This window comes from Eutrigla gurnardus, assembly GCF_963514095.1.
Source record: "Eutrigla gurnardus genome assembly, chromosome: 18".
Taxonomy (NCBI): Eukaryota; Metazoa; Chordata; class Actinopteri; order Perciformes; family Triglidae; genus Eutrigla; species Eutrigla gurnardus.
Genome location: NC_139929.1, coordinates 2,102,018 through 2,126,886, shown reverse-complemented (window position 1 = coordinate 2,126,886; position 24,869 = coordinate 2,102,018). Strand labels below are relative to the sequence as shown.

General features: G+C 44.8%; 1 protein-coding gene across 2 annotated transcripts in view; it reads right to left on the bottom strand.

The window, feature by feature from the left end:
• sema5a (sema domain, seven thrombospondin repeats (type 1 and type 1-like), transmembrane domain (TM) and short cytoplasmic domain, (semaphorin) 5A) overlaps positions 1 to 24,869 on the bottom strand; it is a 104,113-nt gene that overhangs the window by 16,808 nt on the left and 62,436 nt on the right. For both annotated transcript variants that reach the window (XM_084033850.1, XM_084033849.1), the window contains exons 10-16: positions 24,618 to 24,822; positions 20,315 to 20,522; positions 18,812 to 18,929; positions 16,124 to 16,305; positions 15,033 to 15,176; positions 10,581 to 10,728; positions 2,045 to 2,270 (exon numbers count right to left, since the gene is read on the bottom strand). In XM_084033850.1, coding sequence (XP_083889976.1) covers positions 2,045 to 2,270; positions 10,581 to 10,728; positions 15,033 to 15,176; positions 16,124 to 16,305; positions 18,812 to 18,929; positions 20,315 to 20,522; positions 24,618 to 24,822 — 1,231 coding nt within the window. The remainder of the gene's footprint in view (positions 1 to 2,044; positions 2,271 to 10,580; positions 10,729 to 15,032; positions 15,177 to 16,123; positions 16,306 to 18,811; positions 18,930 to 20,314; positions 20,523 to 24,617; positions 24,823 to 24,869) is intronic.

Sequence of the window (24,869 nt, the reverse complement as noted above, 5' to 3'; positions counted from 1 at the left end):
GACTACAAATGCAATACATTCATTTATTTTAATGATGCATTTTCTTCGCCGACATTCCCTATTTTTTTTATTCACTTTTACTTTTTTAACGTAATATTTGTGTTTTTTCTATCTAAATCCATCCATCCATCCATCCATCCATCCATCCATCATCCATCCATCCATCCATCCATCCATCCATCCATCCATCCATCCATCATCCATCCATCCATCCATCCATCATCCATCCATCATCCATCCATCCATCATCCATCCATCCATCCATCCATCCATCCATCCATCCATCCATCCATCCATCATCCATCCATCCATCCATCCATCCATCATCCATCCATCCATCCTCCATCCATCCATCCATCCATCCATCCATCCATCCATCATCCATCCATCCATCCATCCATCCATCATCCATCCATCCATCCATCCATCATCCATCCATCCATCCATCCATCCATCTATCCATCCATCCATCATCCATCCATCCATCCATCCATCATCCATCCATCCATCATCCATCCTGGAAATATCTCCAAACTCTTTGGTTCTTCATCTCCACGTGTTAAATACACTAAACGAGTTATTGTTATAATGTAATGTTATTTATCACCCTTGCTTTTGAATAATTAGTAAAGCAGTTTAATTAGCTTTCGTGTTATGGAACGAGTGATGGATGACAAGTACGTTTTTCTAACGGCAGGAAAAAAAAGCCTCAGCTTCCGTTTGGAGCTCTAATCGTCGTTGAGATTCCGATGAAAAGAAGAAACCTGATTATGGAGTTGAAAAAAAAAAAAAAGGTTTTAATGAAGTGGATTAAAAAATCATGTTTTTTAAATGTTTATTTACGAGGCCACGCTTTGAGGCAACGTGGACCGGCAACATTGCCTGCAGTGATGTAGGTGGAATCTGAAGACCAATATCATCACTAGACGCTGAATGATACCCTCCACTTCATGAAAAGGCTCTTAACGTGAGCTCCTGCCTCACGTACGTCACCTCCTCCATCCTTTAAGGCTGTTACGTCCTGCTACGTGCACCTTTTCTCCCCAAATCGGAGTAATTAACACCGAAGCTAATCAGACGCCGGCTCCTGGTGACAGGCCTCTAATGAAACACACCGAGCCGGTTACTTCCTCCCGCTAATCAGGAACAAGACAGACCCATTAAAGCCCGAGTCTTTGTTCCTCTCCGACGTGTGGCTGTCACTCCTCTTTTTCTCCCTTCGTCTTGTTCCTGCCAGCGCTCATTTAAAAGCCTCCTCTTCAGGAACACGTAAAAAAGAAAATTGTGGAGAGAACGACTTGTGCCAGCCGCCGCCGAGGATCCCCGGAGGGGAAAAGCCTGTGATTAATAATAATAATCAGAAAGGAGGAGGAAGAAGCCCAGTGATAGTGTACATCAGGACTATCCTCTGTGATTAGAGCAGCATGTGGTGTAGGGACGGACCACCCAGAGACTCTTAGGGGGGGTCAGAACAGCCGGTGCAGCACATCTAAAACCTGCTCTTCCCTCTGAGGCAAAGTAAACACACTTTAACTGCTGCAGAAAGCCTCTTTGCTGTGGTTTCTGGGCCACCCCCGCCCCCCCCCCAAAATGGATCCTTCCACTTGCCAACATAAACAAGTTGTCAATTAGCAGGCGGCTTGTAACGGCGGCGTTTAATTCACCAGGGGGGCGTGGCCGGTGGGACGATGGATAAAGTGTTGGTCTTTAACTGAACATCGTTGTGGAACGGCTGATCGGCTTGGTGGATTTGGAAGTTCATTAACGACGCTTTGATCGTCTGATAAAGAGGATCGTAAACATGGAGGGCTGACGGAGACTTCAGCAGGACGGAGAGAGAGGAGGGGGGGAAAGTTTGGAAAAGTTTGACATCTAATGAACAATAGAGAGACACAGAGGGAATGGCTGGAGGCGAGGAGGCCAGTAACTAGCCTGCAGAGACCCAGAAACAGCCAGTTGGAGTGAGATAACAGAAGCACCCAGAGACTAAAGGGGAGAGAGTGAGACAGCTGCAGAGAGCCCATCTGTCTCTCTTCCCGCTCACCGTCGGTGGAGCAGCCGGTGGAGCCGTCGCTGGAGCAGTAGCGCATCTCGATGCGCTGCCGGCCGATCTCCAGCAGGCCGGGGTCGGGCACGCGGGCCTTGCAGGTGTAGCGGAAGCGCTGCTCGTAGTGGCCGCCGTTGTCCGAGATGTTGACGGGGGTCCAGGGGGTCCAGGGGGTGGTCTTCTTCAGGTCCGGGCACGGCAGGGTGTTGCACGACTGGTACTCCTGCAAAGAAAATCATTTAAGAGAGAATTAAAGATGACAAGCCGAAGACAGGAGATGCACGGCGTGTTATATCCCGAGCAGAATAACAGACGGGACAAAGGATGCTTCTTTTAATTCTCAGCGGTGACTAATATGGAATTAAAGGGCTTATTCTAGGAGGAAGTAAACAGCTTTCATCGTCAGTCATCCTTAAAAGGCCTTCTGATTCCTGGTTAACTGTACTGTGTTACAGATCTGTATGTGTCATCTGTACGACGGCGTATTCGGGTCGCTGTAGGGAGAAAAAAAACTAATAAACTCGCAAATTTGCCACTTTTTTTCTCTGATTATTCCCCCCTCTCTCTCTCTCGAATCCCCCTCATTCGTTTCATTCATAAACAAACAGGACTTAATGCAGTAACGTAGTAGAAGTAGATATATAACTATATATATCTTCTTCTATATCTTCTACTTCAACAACAAAACTTTTTATTTTGGCCCTCGTGGCTGAAAGGAAAATATCCTGCCGGTTGCTCTATTTGATTATAGGTGAGTGTAATATCGGGCTCTTTTGTGCCCCGGTTAAATAAATAAGGAGGGGGACGGGGGGAGATGACAGGGCAAGAAGGGAAGGTGAGACGGCTGCCGTTTCCCCTCTGCTTGTTTATTTATGCTGAATGGGCCTTGAGTGACTGCCAGACCTCGGCAAAATAAGATAAGAGTTCCTTTCTGCAATCCGTCAGCCTGTCACACCGGACCGGCTGACAGGTCAGGAGGAGAGGACCGCGATGCATTATACAGCAACGCAGGACTCCTTCTACCCCCCCACCCCCATCCCTACCACCATCCCCCCCCCACCTCCCCTCTCCTGGTCTCATTCATCTATCCATCATCCATCTTCCCTTTCACACTCTTCATAACTTGCTTTGTGTCAGCTCCCTTTCTCCCTCTCTGTCTCCCCCATCCACCATCATCACCCCCCCAAGACCAACACACACTTTGTCAAGCTCTCTCTCCCCTCTCCCCCTCTCTCTGTCCCCCATCTCTCTCTAGCGTTCTCTCTCCCTCCCCCTTATCTTTCTCCCCCCATCTCTCTCCTCTCTCTCTCGATGTCTCTCTCTCTCCCTGTCTCTCTCTCCCTCCCCCCTCTCTCTCTCCCCCATCTCTCCCCCCCCTCCCCTCGGGGGTACCAAGGTTAAAAACACAGGGAGGATTTACATTCTGTTCGGGGGCTCGGTGTGATGAATGAGGGTGTCACCTCCGCCTCACTTCCTGCCTCTCTCTCGCTCTAGCGCAGTAATCATCTCCGCACATTAATATTTAACATCATCACGTATTGCCCCGCCCACAATCAGCCCATGACTGAAAAAGGGAAGCAAAAAAAAAAAAAAGGCAACCTCAGCGTCTCGCCGCCTACGGCGAATAAAAACACGGCACACGGCGTGAAGGAGGAAACGATGTTTGTTGTGTGAGTTGTTGATGGCGGCGGCCAAATACGGTTAATATTTAATGACCCTCGTCTGGGAAGCGTTTCTTCCTCTTCGCTCTCCAAGGATTAGTGTCGATGCAGAAGGACTAAGGAGATAATTACTGGAACCTCGTTCAAGGTCCTGGAAGGTATCTGGACTACAAAACACTTTACATGGACTACAAAACACTTAACATGGACTACAAAACACTTAACATGTTTGATGAAATGTGTTGATTTAGGATAAATCTATTTTTCGAGAGGCGGTCCCCAACATATAACACCATCACTACATATATAGAAATGACTAAAAACTAAATAATAATAATACATTTGAAAACAGCAATTGAAATAAATAAATAAATATTGCTTTTTTGTGTTGCAAGTGGATACTTCCTCTTCAGGCCTCTAAATAATAATAATAATAATAATAAAGCAATGTTGCAATGGTGAGAATATGACCTAATGCCATGAAGATCTGGTGCCCCACATATCAGAAGCACCTGGGGGGTCCACGATATGAAAACACAAACGTCTGTTTCATCCAATAACAAACGCTGAAGGACAGCCGACGGCTTATTGTCTCTTTTCCTGCAATAATAAAAGCGTCTCGTCATCGCGGGTGAATACGAAATCTGGCGTGATAACAAAAACAACAACCGTCCCCTTTGCTTTTTTTTTAAGACATGTTTTGAATAATGCATTAAAACGGACCCACGGATGTGAAATAAACATCAGTATAGCTCTGCACATAAAAACCACAGAAACACACAAATAAAATAACTCCATTAAAACTGAGCCGGAGCAGTGAAGCGGTCACGTTACACGTATATATATATATATATTACATGTAAATACGCCTCGGAAACCACGCTGTCATTAAACTTTCATTCACTGTTCACTGGCAAAAAAAATGAGCTATTTAAACGTTTCATCGCATTCTTTCCAGAGGTAATAAAAGTAATAAAACAAACAAAACAACAAACATTTCCCGTACTCTTCACTCCGCCTCGCTTCGCGTTTCAATTTCAAAAAGAAATTAACCGGAAAGTGAAAAACACGAGCTGGAAAAAAGCAATCAGATGTGACAATTGGATTCAATTAGCCTGCTGCTTTTGTTCGACTCTCACACCCGTGCGCCCCCTGCAGGCGAGAGCGGGGATAGCAGCGGTTTTTAATGAAGTGCAACACCTTTAATAAAAAACCCAAAATGGGAGCTGGAATAAGTAATGTGGTTCTGGCTGCAGCTCCGGAGAGAGGACGGCCGTTAGCATTTTACCGCCTCACACAAACAAGCCGCCTGATTGGTCGGCGTGGAAGTGTGTGTGTGTGTGCAAAGGTGTCGAAGCAGGACTAAAGAGTGAAAGTTTGACTTTTCTGGCACTTTGGCAGTGATGTGTGTGTGTGTGTGTTTGTGTGTGTGTGTGTTTGTGTGATGGGGGGGGTGTTTATAAGTTTATGCATGGCTGAGTTATGGATTCAGGCGGCTCCTATCTCATTCCAGTCTCCATCCACAGACCTTTCTGCTTTATTTTGTATGTTTTTTAAGGTGTTATAGGCTGAGGGGAAAGAAGTTGAGTGTGTGTGTGTGTGTGTGTGTGTGTGTGTGTGTGTGTGAGTGTGTGTGTGTGTGTGTGTGTGTGTGAGAGAGAGAGAGAGAGTGTGTCATAATAGTGTCTGAGTGCCAGGGAAAGTATAAGCCTTCGGCCTCTCTCCTTTTTTTTTATATTGAAAAATGTATGAATGTGGAGTGGAGGGCGAACTACATTGTATATATTTACATCTGTGTGTGTGTGTGTGTGTGTGTGTGTGTGTGTGAGTGTGTGTGTGTGTCTGTGTGTGTGTCTGTGTGTGAGTGTGTGTGTGTGAGTGAGTGTGTGTGTGTGTGTCTGTGTGTGTGTGAGTGTGTGTGTGTGTGTGTCTGTGTGTGTGTGTGTGAGTGTGAGTGTGTGTGTGTGTGTGTGAGTGTGTGTGTGTGTGTGTGTGAGTGTGTGTGGGAACAAAAGGCTCTCTGTGGTGTCTGGCCAGCGGTGGGAGGTGAATAATAAAGTGCCTCTCCAGCCTCCGACCATCATTACACTCATTATCCATATTATTGGACCGGGCGGGCGGGCGGGCGAGAGAGAGAGAGAGAGAGAGAGAGAGAGAGAGAGAGAGGTGTGTATATAGGATTAGCTTGTAAGCTAATGTCTAAGTGAGTGGTCCTGATGTGAGATAGCAGAGTGACTAATCCTCCACGTTCAAGTTAGAGCAAGACCAACCACACCAACGTCAAGCTCTCTCTCTCTCTCTCTCTCTCTCTCTCTCTCTCTCTCTCTCTCTCTCTCTCTCTCTCTCTCTCTCTCTCTCCCTCTCTCTCCCCCATCTCTCTCTCTCTCTCCGTCTCCCAGTCTGACTCCATAATGAAGTCGGCCAGCAGCAGCAGGTCTCCAGGTTTCACACCAGTGGACACACACTGACACACAGATAGACAGACAGACAGAGAGACGCACACACGCACGCACACACACACACACACACACACACACACACACTCACAGACACACACACACACACACACACACACACTCACAGACACACACACACACACAGACACACACACACACACACACACTCACACAGACACACACACACACACACACTCAGACACACACACACACACACACACACACACACACACACACACACACACACACACACACACACACACACACACACACACACTGGGTGCTTAACTTCCATTCTGGCAGTCTGCTGGCCGACTGGCAGGTAAATAGAAGAAGCTCTGGGTGTCATTAAGCAGCTCTGTGTGCTCCGGCGGCGCTGCACGGCCTCCTGTTTGACTTATTTAACTCCGAGACGCAGAGTCAAGACTGAGAATAATGGCCTTTAAAAAAATGGATTCCTTGCATGGGAGAGATATTTGATGTGCTCGACTGTAGAAGGAAGGAAATCTTCTTAAAAAGCCGTTCAATTCACAGCGGGAGAGATGAGAACGCCACGATTAACGTGTAAATGCTCTCCGGAGACGTTGAAAGTCATGTGACACCATGAATTCATGCAAAAAGAAGCTTGTTATCAGCGTTTCATTATTTAAAGAGCAAAAACTACAGAACTCTCACACAACTCATTATCTTGCATTCTTCTAAACCCTCACTGTTTAAAACACTTGTAGTGTAACGGCGGTGAAGTGTTCCTTACGCTGATCACAATCAACCCCCCCTCCCTCCCCCCTCCTCTTGATGAAAGTAGTCTGAAATTGGCTGTGGGAGGAAATAACACCAGGAGCGTACCACTCCTGGTCCGGATGAGCAAGCTCAGCGCCGGAGGAGCTTTTTCTCGTTAAACACAGCAGGAATTACTTGCTGATTTAGCTCTGAATTTTTTAAATCAAACTCGATGATTCATTGCCTTGTTATCGGGAGGAAATGCATCCTATAATAACGTTTTTTTGGGGTGAAGGCAGGCGGAGGGAACGCCACATAGAGTTTGATGGAGGTTTATGACAGTAATATTAATTTCATGTTTTTTATCTTAAGGTTTCCCCCTTAAGTCAAAGTTTAATACTGGAGTAAATTTGCAAGTTAATTGTACCGGTACGTACATTTATGGTTCTAATGAATCCTCCCAACGTGTGACAACGCCTCGTTAAGGTCCTTAGGGTGACGATGTTGATGCTTATTGTTGCTTTTATTCATATAAGGACAAACTGTCATCCTGTGGCTGTTTATTGATCAGGTGGTTGGGCTAAGATGTCAGTGGTAGCGTTCCGTTGTTGTCATAGCAACGGCAAACATCCTGTGTTTGTATCGGCTATGACAAGTTGCAAATTTGCTGAGAATATTGCCCCCTCTCTGTCGTTGTAATACTTCATACTACGTTATTCTTCACCAAAGTGCTGAAAAACATCCGCTTCGATCATGGAGGTTGAAGTTTCTCTCTCTATTTCTACTAAAACAAAGAGGAAACCTTGTCCTCCCGGCTGGTTACTAAAGAGACGGCAGCATCGTGAATAACACAACTGAGTGGATATCTTTTCCTTCTATTCCTCTATTATGCTCTTGAACAAGGCGTCCTTATTGATCGCCTCCTCGAGCTTCTATACAGCACAAAAGCATGCTGGGATGATCATCATCAAACAAGCTCTTTCACAGGATGAATGTCTTCCTGTTAGCAGCACTTCACGTTACCAACTTACTAAATGTAATATTAAGAACCTCTGATTAATGACTCACGGCTTCATTGTTTGATTTCTCCAAGGTTGAGTGTCTGAGCACACTGTTTCAGTGAAGTACTCCACCGCCGGGCCACCAGAGCCCTCCGCTTGTTTATTTCCAGCCCAGATATCGCCCGACTCCTCTGGGGACTCAAACCCCCGGAATGCAGATACAGTGAAACGAGAGAGACGGAGCAGCGCGGCAACGGGCCGCTGGCTCAGACTGATGAAGTTGCAGTCATGTGGCCTTTTGCATCAGCAGAAATAAAAAAATAAAAAATAAAAGCCAACCCCTCCAGGACTAAGTACTTCCATGATGATAAGACTGCCGAGGCTTTACGTCAACGGGGGCAAAGGGAGGGCAGTTCAGGGAGTTTGTTCTTTTAATCGTGCGTGTAGCAACATTTTTTAGTGAATTAGCTGCACCGTGAATAAAAAAGGCTTTTGTCTAGAAAAGACAGTGTCCTTGACCTGAATCCCTGCTAGCTCCACTCAGTGTGTGACTCTGTTGTAGAAGCATCAATAGAGACATACAAATCTAACTAAATAGATTTCTTTTCTTACAGTCCATCTTTGATCCTTTTTCAAAAATAATAAAAAGTTTCTTGAAAACTCTCTGTAAAGAAAAGCAGATGTTAGCCCGTCGCTGTCGATTCATGTCTGGCAAACACCGGCTGCTGATGCCGAGGTGGTTACCGTGGCGACCTCATCCTGACAAGTAAACATGAACCACCACGTCCGAGACGTCTCGGTGGGGTGTCCGGTCTGAAGAAGCAGCACGTGTGTGATGACAGAAGCTGCAACCTCTGTGTGTGTGTGTGTGTGTGTGTGTGTGTGTGTGTGTGTCTGTGTGTGTGTGTGTGTGTGTGTGTGTGTGTGATTAGGAGTGCTGGTCTCCTTCTGTTTAATTAAACATGGAGATTTCCGGGGGATGAAGAACGCAGACAGATGGCTCATAAAAAAACATCCATCATGTTTTTGTGGGGGGTTCGTGGTCCTCGAAGACACAAAAAGATCTTAAGAAGAAGGAAAAAGTATGACGGCGTTTTAAAGCCACCGTAAAAAGAGAAGGGGGGCAATATTCGGAGAAAAAAAGTCGCAAATTTGCCACTTTATAAATATATATCGCCGATATGAACAAGTTTCTTGGTTCCACTAACATCGGGTGTTTGCCGTTGCTATGACAACAAATGAAAGTTACCGCTAGCATCTTAGCCTAACCGCCCCGATCAATAAACATAAGATGACAATTTAGCCTCACATAAATGAACTGGCAATATAAACTGGTAAATGTGCCACTTTTCTCGGCCCCGTGTTTTTTTTTCTTCCCTACAGTAATTCTGATTCGCCGCCGTAAAAAAGACACAAATGTATAAAACTGAGGGGCTTTAACGGCACTGAAGCAACTATTAACCGTGGACAGCTGTGCGTTTATGCACCTTCAGAGTTGTAAATGTACCTTTTGATCTGAGTAAATGTGCACGTGCAGTAAGCCAATAATACGAGTTCGCCAAGCTGTCCGAATAACGTCCTCCTCCGGGGGGGAAGAGACGTTAATTCTGAAAATTCTGAAAAAACGTCCTCCTGTAATCAGTAGAAAACTCTCCCCTCAACACAGACTCCAATAAATACATAAAACAATACCTCAAAGGTCTCCAAAACATCAAAAAACCCCAGCCAGTCAAAGAAAGGCTTTTCCCTTTCTGTGACGCAATGACGAGGTGCCGAGAATCCCCCCCCCACGAGTTTCCTTCCAGGAATGCCGCTGCATTCCCAGCATGCCCCTGTGCACGCATGGACGCAGTGGGACAGCTGCCTGTCTGAGGGGAGAGTGTGTGTACGTGAGACTTACATGAGACTTAATGGGACTTAATGGGAGATCAGTGTATTCATTTGAATGTTCCGCAGCCACTAATGCATCATGGGTAATTAACACAACGGGGCCATTAGGGATATCTGTGATTTTGAGCTAAATATTATGTGGTTTCTGGATGCAAATTCAGCGTTTGGGAGATTTAAAAAAAGAAAACATTTATTTGACGTACATTCAGATTTTGAAAAAGTTCATATTATTATAAATCTAAAACCAGGATATCTGTTGTTTTCCCCGTAAACTATCCAAAGCTCAAATGTTTCTGCACCACAATTGGTTTGGAAAGGCTTTCATAAGGAAGTCAAACAATAACGACGTGCATCCACGAGACCCTGACCCACATTCTCTAATCCACCTCCAAGCGGGACACCAGAGGCTACAGCTATCATGTTCATTCTCACTTATTTTTACCAGGGAATGTGTGTGTGTGTGTGTGTGTGTGTGTGTGTGTGTGTGTGTGTGAAAATAGCACATCACATAATTCTGTAAAGGAGAACGCTCATATTTCAACACTTACTTGCATCATCTGTGCTTGTGGAGGAAAGCTTTGTGGCACAAAAAATAAGCCTATTCATATGTGGAGTGATTACTGTGTGTGTGTGTGTGTGTGTGTGTGTGTGTGTGTGTGTGTGGTGTTAAATATGTTGGTCATAAATCTGATGGCTGCCAACGCCGCCGTATAAATATAGCCGTTGGGGGATAACTGTCGTGTTAAATGTGCCAATTTCATCACGATTCAGGCGGAGTTTCAGGAAAACGGCGGCCGTGACGTACCTGACCGCAGCCGGGACAGTCGTTGCCGTTCTCGCAGGTCCTGCGTCGTGATTGGATGCCTCCGCCGCAGGGCACTGGGCAGCGTTCCCATGCCGACCAGGCCGACCAGTAGATGTGCGGCGGGCAGGGCAGGTGTTCGTTACAGTACCTGGAGGCGGAGCAAAGGGAGGTGTCAGCAGGTAAATGTATTCCAGAAGATGAATCAGGAACTCTTTATTTATCTTGATCCCTTATTATGAAAATAATTATGAATGAAGGTTTAATTTTGAAAATATGAGTAATACAAAAGAAAACTATTAAAGTTAGCATACACTTATTTAATCCTACCCCGAATACACTACTCAGTAATTATAATTACACTTTCATGAGTTCATATTTCCAACAATATCATTAGTGCATCATTACTACTCAGGGTTCCTTTTCCAAAGTCAAATTCAAGCACTTTTCCAGGTGCATTTCCATGCTTTTCCAGCCCCTTCCAGCTGTGGTAAACTCCATCTTTGTATCAATCCAATGGTCAGTATTCAGTCTACTTATTATGTCACTTGTTCATCACATTAAATGAGATGTTATTGTCCTCTAAACAACCAACATGATGTTTGGAGACAGCTTTTTACAGAAGGACCACAAATGAAAGGAAAACTAATTCCACTAACAGATCCACAGAAATATAATCACCAACTATTTTCATCATCTGTTCATCATCAAAAGTCATTTTTCATAAAGAAATGTCACAAAATGCTGTTTTCAGTCCCTCAAATATGGAGATCTTCTTTTCTCTGTTCTATCATAGATGTCATCACATACAACACACATTTCAAGACCTTTTCAAACTCATGTAAGTGGATTATGTGTGACGGTTGTTTGGAAGAGGAACAGCTACTTTCTCCTGCAGGACACTGGAATTATACACGTGAAGGACGTTTGGAAACCCTCGCCACTGAAATGTGAAAATAGCTACAAAGAGATTCGCACCACAAGACAAGAGGATGTCTGAAAAAAGGCACACAAACATCGCTTTAAGAAAAAAGAAAAGAGCAAATCTCTCTGATGTGGCGTCGGTGACAGAGGACACGTCGTTCTGTGAAAACCGGAACATGTGATTGGATGTTGCCACCAGCGACGGCTCGGCGGTGGATCTCCTGGTGCCGTAACGACCACCGTTGCATAAAAGCACAGTATGGAGAATCTTAATGTGCTTTTTTTTTTTGCATAATTCATTGATATGAGCCAGTAAAAAAAAATCATCCACTAATTACCTCGTTTTACAAGACAGGATTACGAGGAAAACTAAAATACTTAATTACTCAAATCCTCGTTATACAATAACGACAGACGATTGCCAGCCTTATTAGTAGCGCATACCATTTATTTTTATAACTTTTTTTTGACGCATACTATAAAATGTGCACTTTATTGCTATTCAGTTGTGTTTTTGGGAACATGAGTGTCTTGTTGAAGAGGACAAAAAGTCTTGTTGTGGTAAAAACAGCTTTTACTTTACACCCCAAGAGGCTTCCATTGTGCTGCTTTCCCAAATACTCTGCTGCTGTTGGTGGCAAGTCACACAAAAATAAGCTACATTCTGTATTCTCTACACTATATTATATATATATTTACTATATCGTTGTAAAAAGATCCCGAGAGCAGTTTGTTCTCTTTCCATTTTCTCTAATCTGTACGCTTGTAGTGGGATGATACAGTGGGGGGTTTACACACTCAAACACACACACACACACACACACACACACACACACACACACACACACACACACACACACACACACACACACACTCACACACACACACACACACACACACACATACACACACACACACATAAAGGCTTGTGTGCAGACCCCAAATACCCAAGGATGGATACTATGAAGCAGTTTTACAGCTTCAAAATCATCATCGTCGTACAAACTTCAATCATTCTAAACCAGAGATCTTCAAAAGGGGGTCCGGGACCCCTAGAGGGTCCACAGAGTTACTGCAGGGGGGGTCCCTGAAATGATTTGATCCCAAACTGTTCTGTTTGTTTAATATTATGTTGATAAATTGTGATAAAATGGAATTAAAATATGAATCTCTCAACAATTATTATTTTAATGTCTTATCATTGTATCCATCCATCATTACAAAGTACTGTTATACATGGAACTACACATTATTATTGGTTAATAAGGAACATTATATGATATGTAATAGGGGGTCCCTCCACCGGGTCTCTGCTGTAGACCAATCACAGTGTCCAGTCTCCAGACAGCAGAAGGGACTGAAGGCTCCTAATGACTGGCTGAGTAAGCAGTGAGGATGATGTCCGAGGGAAAAACGGGCAGAAGGTTCATAAACGCGCCGACATTAACCGACCAGATTTGAGCCCACGGGCGCCGTCGTTTCCACAACATTTGGAGTTTATCTTTTTCTTTGGTTTTCCAAACGCGCTGCCATGCTGCAACTAACAATCAGAGCCAAAACTAACGGGAAGCCGGCCGGCTGGAGAAAAAAAAGAAGAAAAAGGTGAGAGAAATGTTCTATAAATATGAGCTCACACACCCTATATACATGTTCTAACACGACTCGGATCCAAACACGAGAAGAACAAAGTGAGCAGCGGCTCACACCTCTGAGCTCGTCAGCCACGAAAAGAAAAGCACTTCCACGGCTTTTAAAAGAGACGCTCGGCGTGATAGAGTGCCACTTCCTGTTTCCTGGAAGCTCCTACAGAAACATGGTGGTGTTTTTGGGATATTCAATGATACGTTTCACCCAGTTTTTTTGTAGCTTTCACTTGTTGTCATAGCAGCAGCAAACATCCGGAACTAAGCAACCTGTTAATATATCGGCTATATAAATATATAAACTCGCAAATTTGTGACTTTTTTCTTCCAAATATTGCCCCCTCTCTCGGCTCCGTTACCTTTCCTACAGTGGCCCAAATACGCCGACGTAGATACCTGACACACCTATAAATGCTCAAATACACACACACACACACACACACACACACACACACACACACACACACACACACACACACACACACACACACACACACACACACACACACACACACACACTTGTCTAGTCTCCACATCTTATCCCTTTCTCCCTCAGGCAGACTCCAACTGACAAAGCATAATTCATCTGTTAACACATTTTCTCTATTGCTCTGCCTTACTGTCCATAAGCCTGTCTCTCTCTCTCTCTCTCTCTCTCTCTTTCACACACACACACACACCTCAATCCTCCAATGATCCGTCTGCAGCCCTCACAGCTGGCCTCTAACTGGCCTAAGGTGTTTTAAATAGCTGAACAGAGCGAGCACTAAGAGCAGGATGGGGAGATGAAACAAAGCAGATTAAAGCCCGGAGAAGGAAAGAAAAGTGAGAGGGAGGGGGGGGGGGGGGGGGGGGGGGTGGTCTTTAAGTGCCAGCCAGCGTTTTCTTCCCAACGTGGTTTCGTGAATAACTGGGCTGTGGCCGTTTCTCCATATATTTCCCTTCAGAGCTCCCGGTGGAGCGGCCCTCGAGGGGAAAACGGCTCCACCAGGAGGAGGTTTGGGTGAGAAAAAGAGAAAAAGTGGGAGGTTAGAGAGAGGAAATGAAAAAGAAAGTGCAAAGAAAGAGAAAAGAAGCAAAAAAAGAAAAACGAGGATGTAATATAAGGTTCATCCTTGAAGGCTGTATCCAATTACTCCTCCATCACAATGCCGTTTCTGTTGCCGTGGTAACGGTTGGTAACAATTTTCTCCTTCTTTTGCTTTCCTCCCCTGTAACCTGTGAACTGTATTTCTTTGCACTTTTTTCAGCTTCCACGTCCATTACGAGTCTTCATGAGGATGAAATAATCTGTAAAGACGCCATCGTCTAATGTTCAAACACAAAGCTGTCAGCTTTCTCCTCTGTCGGTGTTTTTGATTTGGAGAAACAATGAAATGGAAGTTTGAGATGACAGAGAACAAATTGAGAGATTAATGAAACTGTATGAATATGTATTTATTCTGACTCGTTCCACCTGGCGCTGCTTTGTGATCCTTTACTCTCTCCTTGAAAGATTTGTTTTGTCTCCGGCCGAGAACAGGTTGCTTAGAAACCACAGACAAACACATCTTTATGAAAAAAAAAGAAAACGGTGATTATTTCTACGGCAAAGCCTCCAAAGCTTCAAAACGTCGCCTGGGCTTCTGTGTGCGTGTGAAAGCCAGATAATTACCCGAGCACAGGCCTATCCCACTCATCCCTTAATTGGCTGTCAGAAAGTTGGACAGATGTGAGCAGAGGAAAGAAAAAAAAAAGAGAAATCATGCTTCCTAACTGATAGATAATAGCTTTCTTCTCTTGTGTTTTTATTATCGTGCACAGAAATACAACACTTATGTACGCTGTTTGTTTGCTTTAACCAGTGCATGTGAATGTATGTGTGTGTGTCTGTGTGTGTGAGTCTTACCTCTCTTCCCGGTTCTGGCCCACGCACACGCGGCCGCCGTGGCGAGGCGTCGGGTTGCTGCAGGAGCGCTGGCGGACCTGGAAGCCGATGCCGCAGCTGGTGCTGCAGGGCGACCAGGAAGTCCAGGGAGTCCACGCGCCGTTCCTATGGAAACGCACAGAGCGACATCATCGGTCTGAGCTGCTGATGGAGAGGTGATGGTTTGGAAGCCAAGGGGGTTTTCAAACAGCTGCATTTATCGACCTCTAGTCATTGAATGTGGGCTCTGGTGACTTCCTACGACGGCGGTTTAAAGCCACTGTATAAAAAAACAAACGGAGCCAAGAGAGGGGGCAATATGCCGAGGAAAAATGGGGCAAATTGTCATCTTTTGGGTGTTTATTGAGCTAAGATGCTAGTTTTCACTTGTTGTCATAGCAACGGCAAACATCCGTTCTCAGAGGAACCAAGCAACTTCTTTAAATCGGCTAAGACAACAAGTGAAAGCTACCGCTAGCATCTTAGCCCAACAGCCCCAATCAATAAACCAACAATAAGCATCAACATCGTCACCCTAAGGACCTTAACGAGGCGTTGTCACACGTAAGGATGTATTAATTAGAAAAATAAATTAACGTACATTCATAGGACGTTAGCTAGCATAAATGCAGGTTGTTAGCATCTTAAAAAACTCACAAATTCGCCACTTTTTTTCTTTGAATATTGCCCCCCTCTCTTGGCTCTGTTTTTTTTTTTTTTCTGAGATATTTGATGCACAACAGCATCATCTCGGTTAATTTGAAGTCCGAGAAGTGTGAGTGAAAAAACAATCAACACTTAGCTGCATTTGTCAAGTTTAATTGCTATGAGATTTTTTTTTTCTATTTCTGTGACGAACTTTGAAAGAGATGCGCGCACACACACACACACACACACACACACACACACACACACACACACACACACACACACACACACACTGCCAAAAACAGTGATTTCGGATGGAGCAGGTGTGAGGATGCAGAGAATTAATTATCACGTTTCCAGATAGAAATCCATATTCATGGACTGTTGACAGACAGATGGAGGATTTGTTTTTAAAGCTGTATAACCTGGAGCAGTTGGCGACCTCCACACTGATCCCGTAGCAGTGCTGGCCTCCGCACTGGGGGGCGGGGCTATCGCAGGCTCTCGTCCGGCACAGGCAGGACCCGGCGCTTCCCCCGTCACTGTGGCTGCAGGTGGACCAGCCCGACCAGGCGCCGAAGCCGCCGTCCACCGTCACGTTACGGATCTGAACGGGGAAAAACAACGACATTTTGAGAGAAAATGTCTTTTCTCAGAAACGGGTCGCCTTCAGGGACGTGGAAACGCAGCCCGCAGCTACAAACACAAATCAATTTTACGCAAATTAGATGCAAAAAATACACCGCATGATATCAACCGCAGCACATCCAAAAATTGCAGCCGAAATGGATGGATATATGAAAATTGTCTCAGGGTGTGATGATATTCCATAATAGAAAAGTAGAGCTGCGAATGGACACATTTAAGGGACAGAAATACGAGGAAATGAAGAAAAGTGGCGACATAAATATACGCGAAGTGAAACGGAGCGAAAACAGGATATTACATCGTCGCCGGCACACAAGCTGCAAAAAACACCGGAGTGAGATGGAGAGCCGGCGGATGATGCGAGCCGTGTCACGGGGCTACATTTCAGGGTGATTTAAAAATGCAACACTTTGGTACGGGGAAGAAGAGAGCGAGAGGAATAAATGCCGGCCCTGCTGTTGGTAATTGAACTCCAGCGTCGGCCTAAATTGGGCGACGCTCGGCTAAAACAGACATTTGCATCAACGGGCTTCTAGAAAAAGACTTTCAACAATCATTGATGTGTTATTTGCATGCATCTAAATAACTCTTCTCACTGGTGTGAAGAGTAAAAAGAGTGATTTCTGTCATTAAAACAGGGAAAAGAGAAAAGACGATAATGATATGATCATTTCTGAAGGTGGATGAAAAGCTATAAAGGTAAAAAGTCATTTATTTTTCCTTCACAGGCTGAAATTAAACAGCTATACTGTAACATAATGTTCTCAGAGTCGGAGGGTTTGGTTAAAATGACTTTTAGAAGGAAAACATTTACAGAGAAGAAATTAAATTTGACTCAGTTTTTACTTGACTAGACCAGGACTTTATTGAGTGAATAAGTTGCACATCTCTTGTTGCTTACATAACGTTAGAATGAAAAAGCTCCACACTTTTACTTTGCAGGGAGGAAACAGCCACTTTAAACGGACTAAACCAAACGCTAACTGTGATGAAAGACGACTTCTTGTTTTTCCAGGTTTTTTTTTTTACATCCTTGGCGTTGAATTTGGTTGCGGACTATTTTCCCTCCGTTCTGGTCTGGCTTCACGATCCGCCTTATTGTAAAAGCTATTCATCTCCGTCAGAGCACAAAGTGATTACTGCCAACGTTAATTCATGCTTCACTGTGGATCTGGTTAGACCGAGCTTTAAGTGAGTAAATACACATTACCATTACTGGTGTGTTGGCCGAATGAAAATACATTCACACCGGATGTGATCCTTAATCAAACCCTTAGATAGTTTAGGGGCCGTTAAACATAAAGACAGAGAAACAACAGGATGAAACACCCATAAGCACAGCTAAAGCTCGCTAATTAACACATATTGTTTGTCTACGGTGTATAAAATGCTGTTTTTGGGACGTTTTATAGCCAGAATATGTTAATTACTGAGCTTTAAAGGTCCTGCTTGGTGCATTTTTGGTCTGGAGCTGCTTCCACTATTTATGCTAAGCTAAGCTAAGCTTCTCCAGCTTCATATTTACTGCACACAACTGGACGTGATATTAATGTCCTTAAAACTACGTACAATGGGTTAACATGAAAGCACGACTCTGTTTGATGCTTTTGCCTCCGACATTAGAATTGGTTTTGAGCTGCGACAAGTAGTGACTTGGCGGAATTATAATTTGCACGAACGACTGTGTGTGTGCGTGTGTGTGTGTGTGTGTGTGAATGCGGCGGTGGCCAACTTCCTGCCAGAGCTGCGCTGACAGACGCCGCTGGGTGCTGCTCGCCGGCTCCACTGCCAAATCTTCCTCTGAACACGAAGCCACATAAAAGGGCACGAAGGCACAGAGCAACTCTGCGCTGCGGACCGGCTGGAAAATGATGTCTGTGTGAAATGCTAAAAAAAAAATAAAAAAGAAAAGAAAGAAGCAGAGCCATGCTGGAACCTACGACGGCGTATTAGGGCCACGGTCAAAAAACAACAACAAAACGAGGCCAAGAGTTTCTAAAGTGGCGTTTATATGAGGCCCAATTGTCATCTTATGGGTGTTTATTGATTGCTAAGATGCTAGCGGTAGCTTTCACTTGTTGTCATAGCAACGGCAAACATATTAGCGGAACCAAGCAACTTGTTTATATCGGCTATGACAAGGAAGCGCTACCAGCCAATACCATCGTTAAAACCAGCTGATTTCTAATGAACCAGCGAGTCGGAGATTAAAGTCCAGTTCTTCAAGACCCAAGATGATTTTTTTTTTGGTGGCTTGTAAGTTGTGAGCGTTTGGAGAGAGAATACAGGGCAGACTGCAGCTTTCAAACATGAATACCAGAGTATTAAATGTGGAGTGGAGAGAGAGAGAGGGAGCGACCGTCAAGGCTGAGTTGAACTTTTCAAAGCAGTGACGAAAAAAAGAAGAAAAGTAACAAAGCAACGTGAGTACGGATCCGACAAACCAGCCTCGGAGATGTACTCACGGGGCATTTTGAGATGCTCTGCTCCCATTGGCTCATCCGGACGCTCTCCTCCAGCGTGGTGCATTTTTTCAACAGCAGGTCCCAGCCACAGTACGGGTCCCTGGCTCCCACGCAGGCCCTGGAAGGACAATAAAACACGTTTTGACTGATTCATGTGAAGAAAAAAAGATGAGATGAAATCTAACGGCAGATTAAGGAGAGAAAGCTGGAAGATACGGAATGAAGTGATGGATGGAATGGTGAAATAGGCGAGATAAGACAGAGAGAGAGAGAGGAGGTGTCCAAAGAGAGTTGAGTGCCAAACAAATTAACGTAGAGAGGAGAGAGAGTGACAAGAGAAGAGGGGGAAGATAAGAAAGGCAGGAGAGAAATGTTAATAAGAGCATTGCTATGCTCTACAAGGCATCAGCATTGTAAAAACCGCGTCTTAACACAACGTGCTGATTGATTCCTCAGGTAATCTGCAGCCCAGCACCGGGATTACAGTTTTTTTTTTATGCCAGCACACATTTTTCTGACTATTTTACGAGCTGCCGTTTGGAAAAAAAAAACATATCTGGCTCCGTCTTGCCGTATTTGCTTCAGGTCTCTCTTCATGCAAATGGTGTGTGGCGACAGCGCAGTGACACATCTCTGAGCCGGCAGCGTCGGCGACATGTAACCGGAGTCGTCCGTGGGGTTCATGACAATGAAACGGAGAGCAAGGGCGCCGGCATCGCACGCAAAAAAAAAGAAAGAACGAAGGCAAACAGCTTGCAGCTGACGTGGTGTCTGGGTTAGGGAGCGTATCTGTGTGGAGACGAGGTGAAGGGGGGGTGACGGAAGCAGCACGAGAAAAGGGAGAAAGAGCGGGATCACACACACACACACACACACACACACACACACACACACACACACACACACACACACACACACACACACGTGAAAGAGGTGATGACGTGCCATAATGGCTGCAGCGTATATCACAGAATATGAAGCCTCGACCCTTCAGGGTGTTCATTTATTTATTCATGCATTGTAAGGCGCCCTAAAACAACATGTATTATTATTATTGTTATTCCATTAAGGGCTCGTTGTATAGGAGATAATACAGGTGTGATGGATGGGGGTCCTGGTCTCGTGGTGAGTATAGCCCCCCTGGCCTTTTTTCTTTGCCAATGTTTATGCCTTTGACGGAGCTTCTTCCAGACGGACAGAAATCCAATATATCTGCTAAACACAAGCGACTGTGCACATGAGGCATGATAACAACAAGAGGACGCCAGTGTGACAGGCGGAGGGTGGGGATAGGGGGTGGAGGGGCAGCAGCGAGCACCTCCAGCGGCTCAGACGAAAGCTGATTTACAGGCTTTTAAATCTCAGCAAAAGGCCACGCAGTGACACAGAGGCCTGGCCCTCTCTGATAAAAGGGCATCTTATGAAAGTTCTCCAAACTTCCTCGTGCACATATTTGTTTTTTCCCCCACCCCATTGAGATGAATAGTCTGTGCGTGGACTCACTCTCGGCTCTTGTGGTAGCTGCATCTCTTCAGCGGGATCTTGACGACCTGGTCTCGGACCCCCACGTACAGCTCGCTGCGACTGTGCAGGATCAGCAGGGATCGGATCGGCTGCCTCTTCCTGGGCGGGAACAGCTCGATCTCCTCCAGCAGGCAGCTCCCCGTCGACTGATTGAGAGGGGAGAGCACTTTCCTGATAGTACCGTAATCTGGAAGGGAGAGATTGGGGAGGGGAAGAGAGGATTTGGTCATAAAGAAGAAGTGTTTATCTACCCCAGAAAAGGTATAGAAGTTGAGAAAAAACAACAAATATATCTCGGCTGAGGTGTGAACTTGGTGTGAACCACGAGACAGTCACTTCCTGTCAGGGAGCTACTGATATAAGACTTGTCGGCGGTGGCTGGCGAGGCCCCCGAGCTCTCGGTTACGCCATCAGAATGCAGCGCCGTTGATGCAACCAGGGGGGATCGGTACTGTATGGTGCTTGAATACATGATTTGCTGTCTTTTTGTTGCAGAGGAAAAGGGAGCTCTGAGAGAGAGAGACGAGCGTCATCGTGAACACGTCCTGACCTTTATTTTTTTTTTTACGTGAGGTATCGGCCCCGCGAGATGAAGTCGGGGAGGCAATTTCTTTTGGGAGAGCTAAAACAAACATCATCTCTTATACATGCGATCCCTTGGGTGGAGAAGGAAAAAAGTAATTAGATGCCGAGGGAAGAGAGGGCGAATCGCTAATATAGTTTCAAAGTAAAGGGGGATGTAAAAGTGGAGTGTTGTTGCCCCGAGCGGCGTTGGACAGCAACACGTTCCGGTGAAGTGGCCGCTATTTAGTTGGTTTGGAAGTGGACTTGTTCGTAGATGGATGGAGGGCTGATGTCATGTTTGGTCTCGGCTCTCCAAGCTTGGTGCAGGAACCGAAAGTGTAGTGATGTAGCCGCTACCAAAAAGAGGCTCTCTGATTCCAAAATGTCTCATTTACATGTTGAGGTTCTACTCTAACGTGCTAATGTTAGCCACCGGTTTACTGCAGTCAAGAATCACCTGGTTTTGAGGGCTGTGACTTCTGGAGAGCTGTGTGCAAACTACGACTAACTACATCTATTGCTTAGATTTCCCTCGGGATCAATGAGGTATTTACCTACCTACCTACCTACCGTATCTATCTACCTACCTACCGTATCTACCTACCTACCTTATCTATCTACCTACCTACCTACCGTATCAACCTACCTACCTACCTACCGTATCTACCTACCTACCTAATCTACCTACCGTATCTACCTACCTACCTACCGTATCTACCTACCTACCTACCTACCTTATCTACCTACCGTATCTACCGTATCTACCTACCTTATCTACCTACCGTATATACCTACCTACCTACCGTATCTACATACCTACCTTATCTACCTACCGTATCTACCTACCTACCTAATCTACCTACCGTATCTACCTACCTACCTACCGTATCTACCTACCTACCTACCTACCGTATCTACCTACCTACCTACCTTATCTACCTACCGTATCTACCTACCTTATCTACCTACCGTATATACCTACCTACCTACCGTATCTACATACCTACCTTATCTACCTACCGTATCTACCTACCTACCTACCTACCTACCTACCTACCTACCGTATCTACCTACCTACCTACCTACCTACCTACCTACCTACCTACCTACCTACCTACCTACCTACCTACCTTATCTACCTACCGTATCTACCTACCTACCTACCTTATCTACCTACCGTATATACCTACCTACCTACCTACCTACCGTATCTACATACCTACCTTATCTACCTACCGTATCTACCGTATCTACCTACCGTATCTACCGTATCTACCTACCGTATCTACCTACCTACCTACCTACCTACCTTATCTACCTACCTACCTTATCTACCTACCATATCTATCTATCTATCTATCTATCTATCTATCTATCTATCTATCTATCTATCTATCTATCTATCTATCTATCTATCTATCTATCTATCTATCTATCTATCTATCTATCTATCTATCATCCACCCACCCACCCATGCTTGTAATTAAACAGCACATTCACTTCACCTGATCCTTCTGCTCACATATAAATACAAGGTTACATTATAGTATATAACACAAAATCAAGGATTTTCTTCCCTTAGAATGTCTCCTTTTCTTAATTATTGCTACAAATGCCTTTTCATTGAGTGATACGTAATAAATATGTGATTTATTTTTCTCCTCTTGAGGCTTTACAACTTGTAGTAATATCATTGCATTTAACTGCATTCTGAGAAACAAAGAGAGATATGCTGCTGCAGGGCTACGATTACTAACAAAGACTTGATAACAAAAGGCAGGTTTGAATGAGCGAGCCACGCGTCTGAATAAAACAACCCTGCACCTTGACATCTTTTGACCCCCCGAGTCGGAGCCATCGGCTTTTTCCACAATGACTCCAATCAGCGGGGAGCGTTTAAGCGTTAATAATAGCGTGTGATTCGTTACAGTGTGTGTGTGTGCTACCCGATGGCCTTGGCAGGGCTTCAGATGTTTTCATTAGCGGCTGGTTAGTGTCGGGGGAACTTGCAGTGTGGGCAGCTCCGGTCCGACGCTACATTGATCACAGCACCGTGCAAACAATGAGGGGAGATTTGGAGGGGGGCGGTGAACTGGAACATACTGTGTGTGTGTGTGTGTGTGTGTGTGATTCCATGCATGTGTGATACCCCTAAAATAACACAGACTTACAATATGAAGACCATGTTGACATTTCCCAGCGGGGCTACGGTACATTAGCACGCCGAAGTGGGTCAAAATCCAGCTCCGGCACATCCGTTCATAATCCATATTGTGCGTTTGTATCATAATAATACGGGACGGACGGTGGGAGTGTGTGTCTGGTGTCTGGCTGATAGTGTTTTCAGCACTTTGCCAAGTCCCGACATCACATATTGTCACGTCAGCGTGATCAAACAGCGCACCGATAAGCAGGTGGTGCCACGCGGTTCAGCGAGTAAGGGTAAAACCAGAGCCGGGTGTTATTAATTACCCGTCTGTTTTCCCTCCTCGCCGAGAGATCGCACGTTTGTGATACGTGGTGCGAGGCGTGTCGACATATGGAGAGAGAGAGAGAGAGAGCGATCAACTCGGGTCAGGAGACAGAGTTTTGATGCCTTCTTTAGAAGTGGAGATCTGTTGGTTTCGTTCTTCTTCTCCCTGGCCTTTTCATGTGCAAAATACTGAACTTAAGACGGCCCTTAAAAAACGCTTAAATTTGGAAAGCTGTATTCGATGTTATTTATATAGAGTTAAAATGTTAATCCATGCTAATCGGCTGCTCCCGCTGTGCAGGTGTGAATCCCCAACAAGAGCTTGTGAGCAAGCTGGGGAGTTCAGTCTGGAGATGTTGGATGGAGCATCAGTTCGGTTCAAAGGCGACCCAGAATGCATCTGTGTTTTGTTTTTTTGCAGATTTCCAAAAGTTGTTTCAGCCGAGATGGGAAGTAGAAATACTTTGTTATTGTACTTGAGTTGAATTTTCAAGTATCTGTTTTTGCTTCTCCTCCCTACATTTTAAAACGAATATCTGTACTTTCTATTTTCAAAACAGGCTCCTTACTTTAGTATTAATGCATTTCAGGGGAATCATCAATAATGTTTTTTCTCATTAATTTGTTGAGAGATTTAGTTGACCTTGTAAAAACCAGCTAGTAGAAATCCTTTACTTTCTACTCCGAGTACATTTCTACAACGACTATATTATTTATAAAGTGGCAAATTTGCAAGTTTATAAATATATATAGCTGATATAAACAAGTTGCTTGGTTTTTCACGTTGCTATGACAACGAGTGAAAGCTACCACTAGCATCTTAGCCAAACCGCCCCGATCAATAAACACACATAAGATGACAGTTTGTCCTCATATAAATAAAACCAAATATAAGCATCAACATCATCACCCTAAGGACCTTAACGAGGCGCTGTCTATATGAATTAGAATAATAAATGTGTACATTCATGGGACGTTAGCTAGCATAGATGCCGGTTGTTAGCATTGTAATAAACTCGCAAATTTGCCAAGTTTTTCTCTGAATATTGCCCCCCTCTCTCAGCTCCTTTTTTTTCTACATCCACCAGAGTATCTGTACTTCTACTTGAGTACTTTTTACTTTGGTTTTCAAGTTCATGAAGAGCGTGAATAAAAAAATAAAAAAATATGATGTGTGCAGTATTTTAGTATTTTTCACTGCCTCCAAAATCTGGAAAAACAAACCCAGCGGGTCAGAAAACTCACCCGTTGCCAAGTATATGATGTGAAACAGCATGTCTTTGCCCTGCACCACGTCCACCGCCACGTGGGTGAAGCGCACGTTGTCCTCCATGAAGTAGGGCACGGGGACCACGGGCTGGACCACCTCGTGCATCAGCAGGAACTTCTGGGCGTCCTGCAGGTTCCTCTCGGTCAGGTTCACGTAGGAACCCGAGTCGATGGTGCCGCACTGCGGACGCACGGAGGGAAGACATGACAAAAGAGTGACTGACGAGG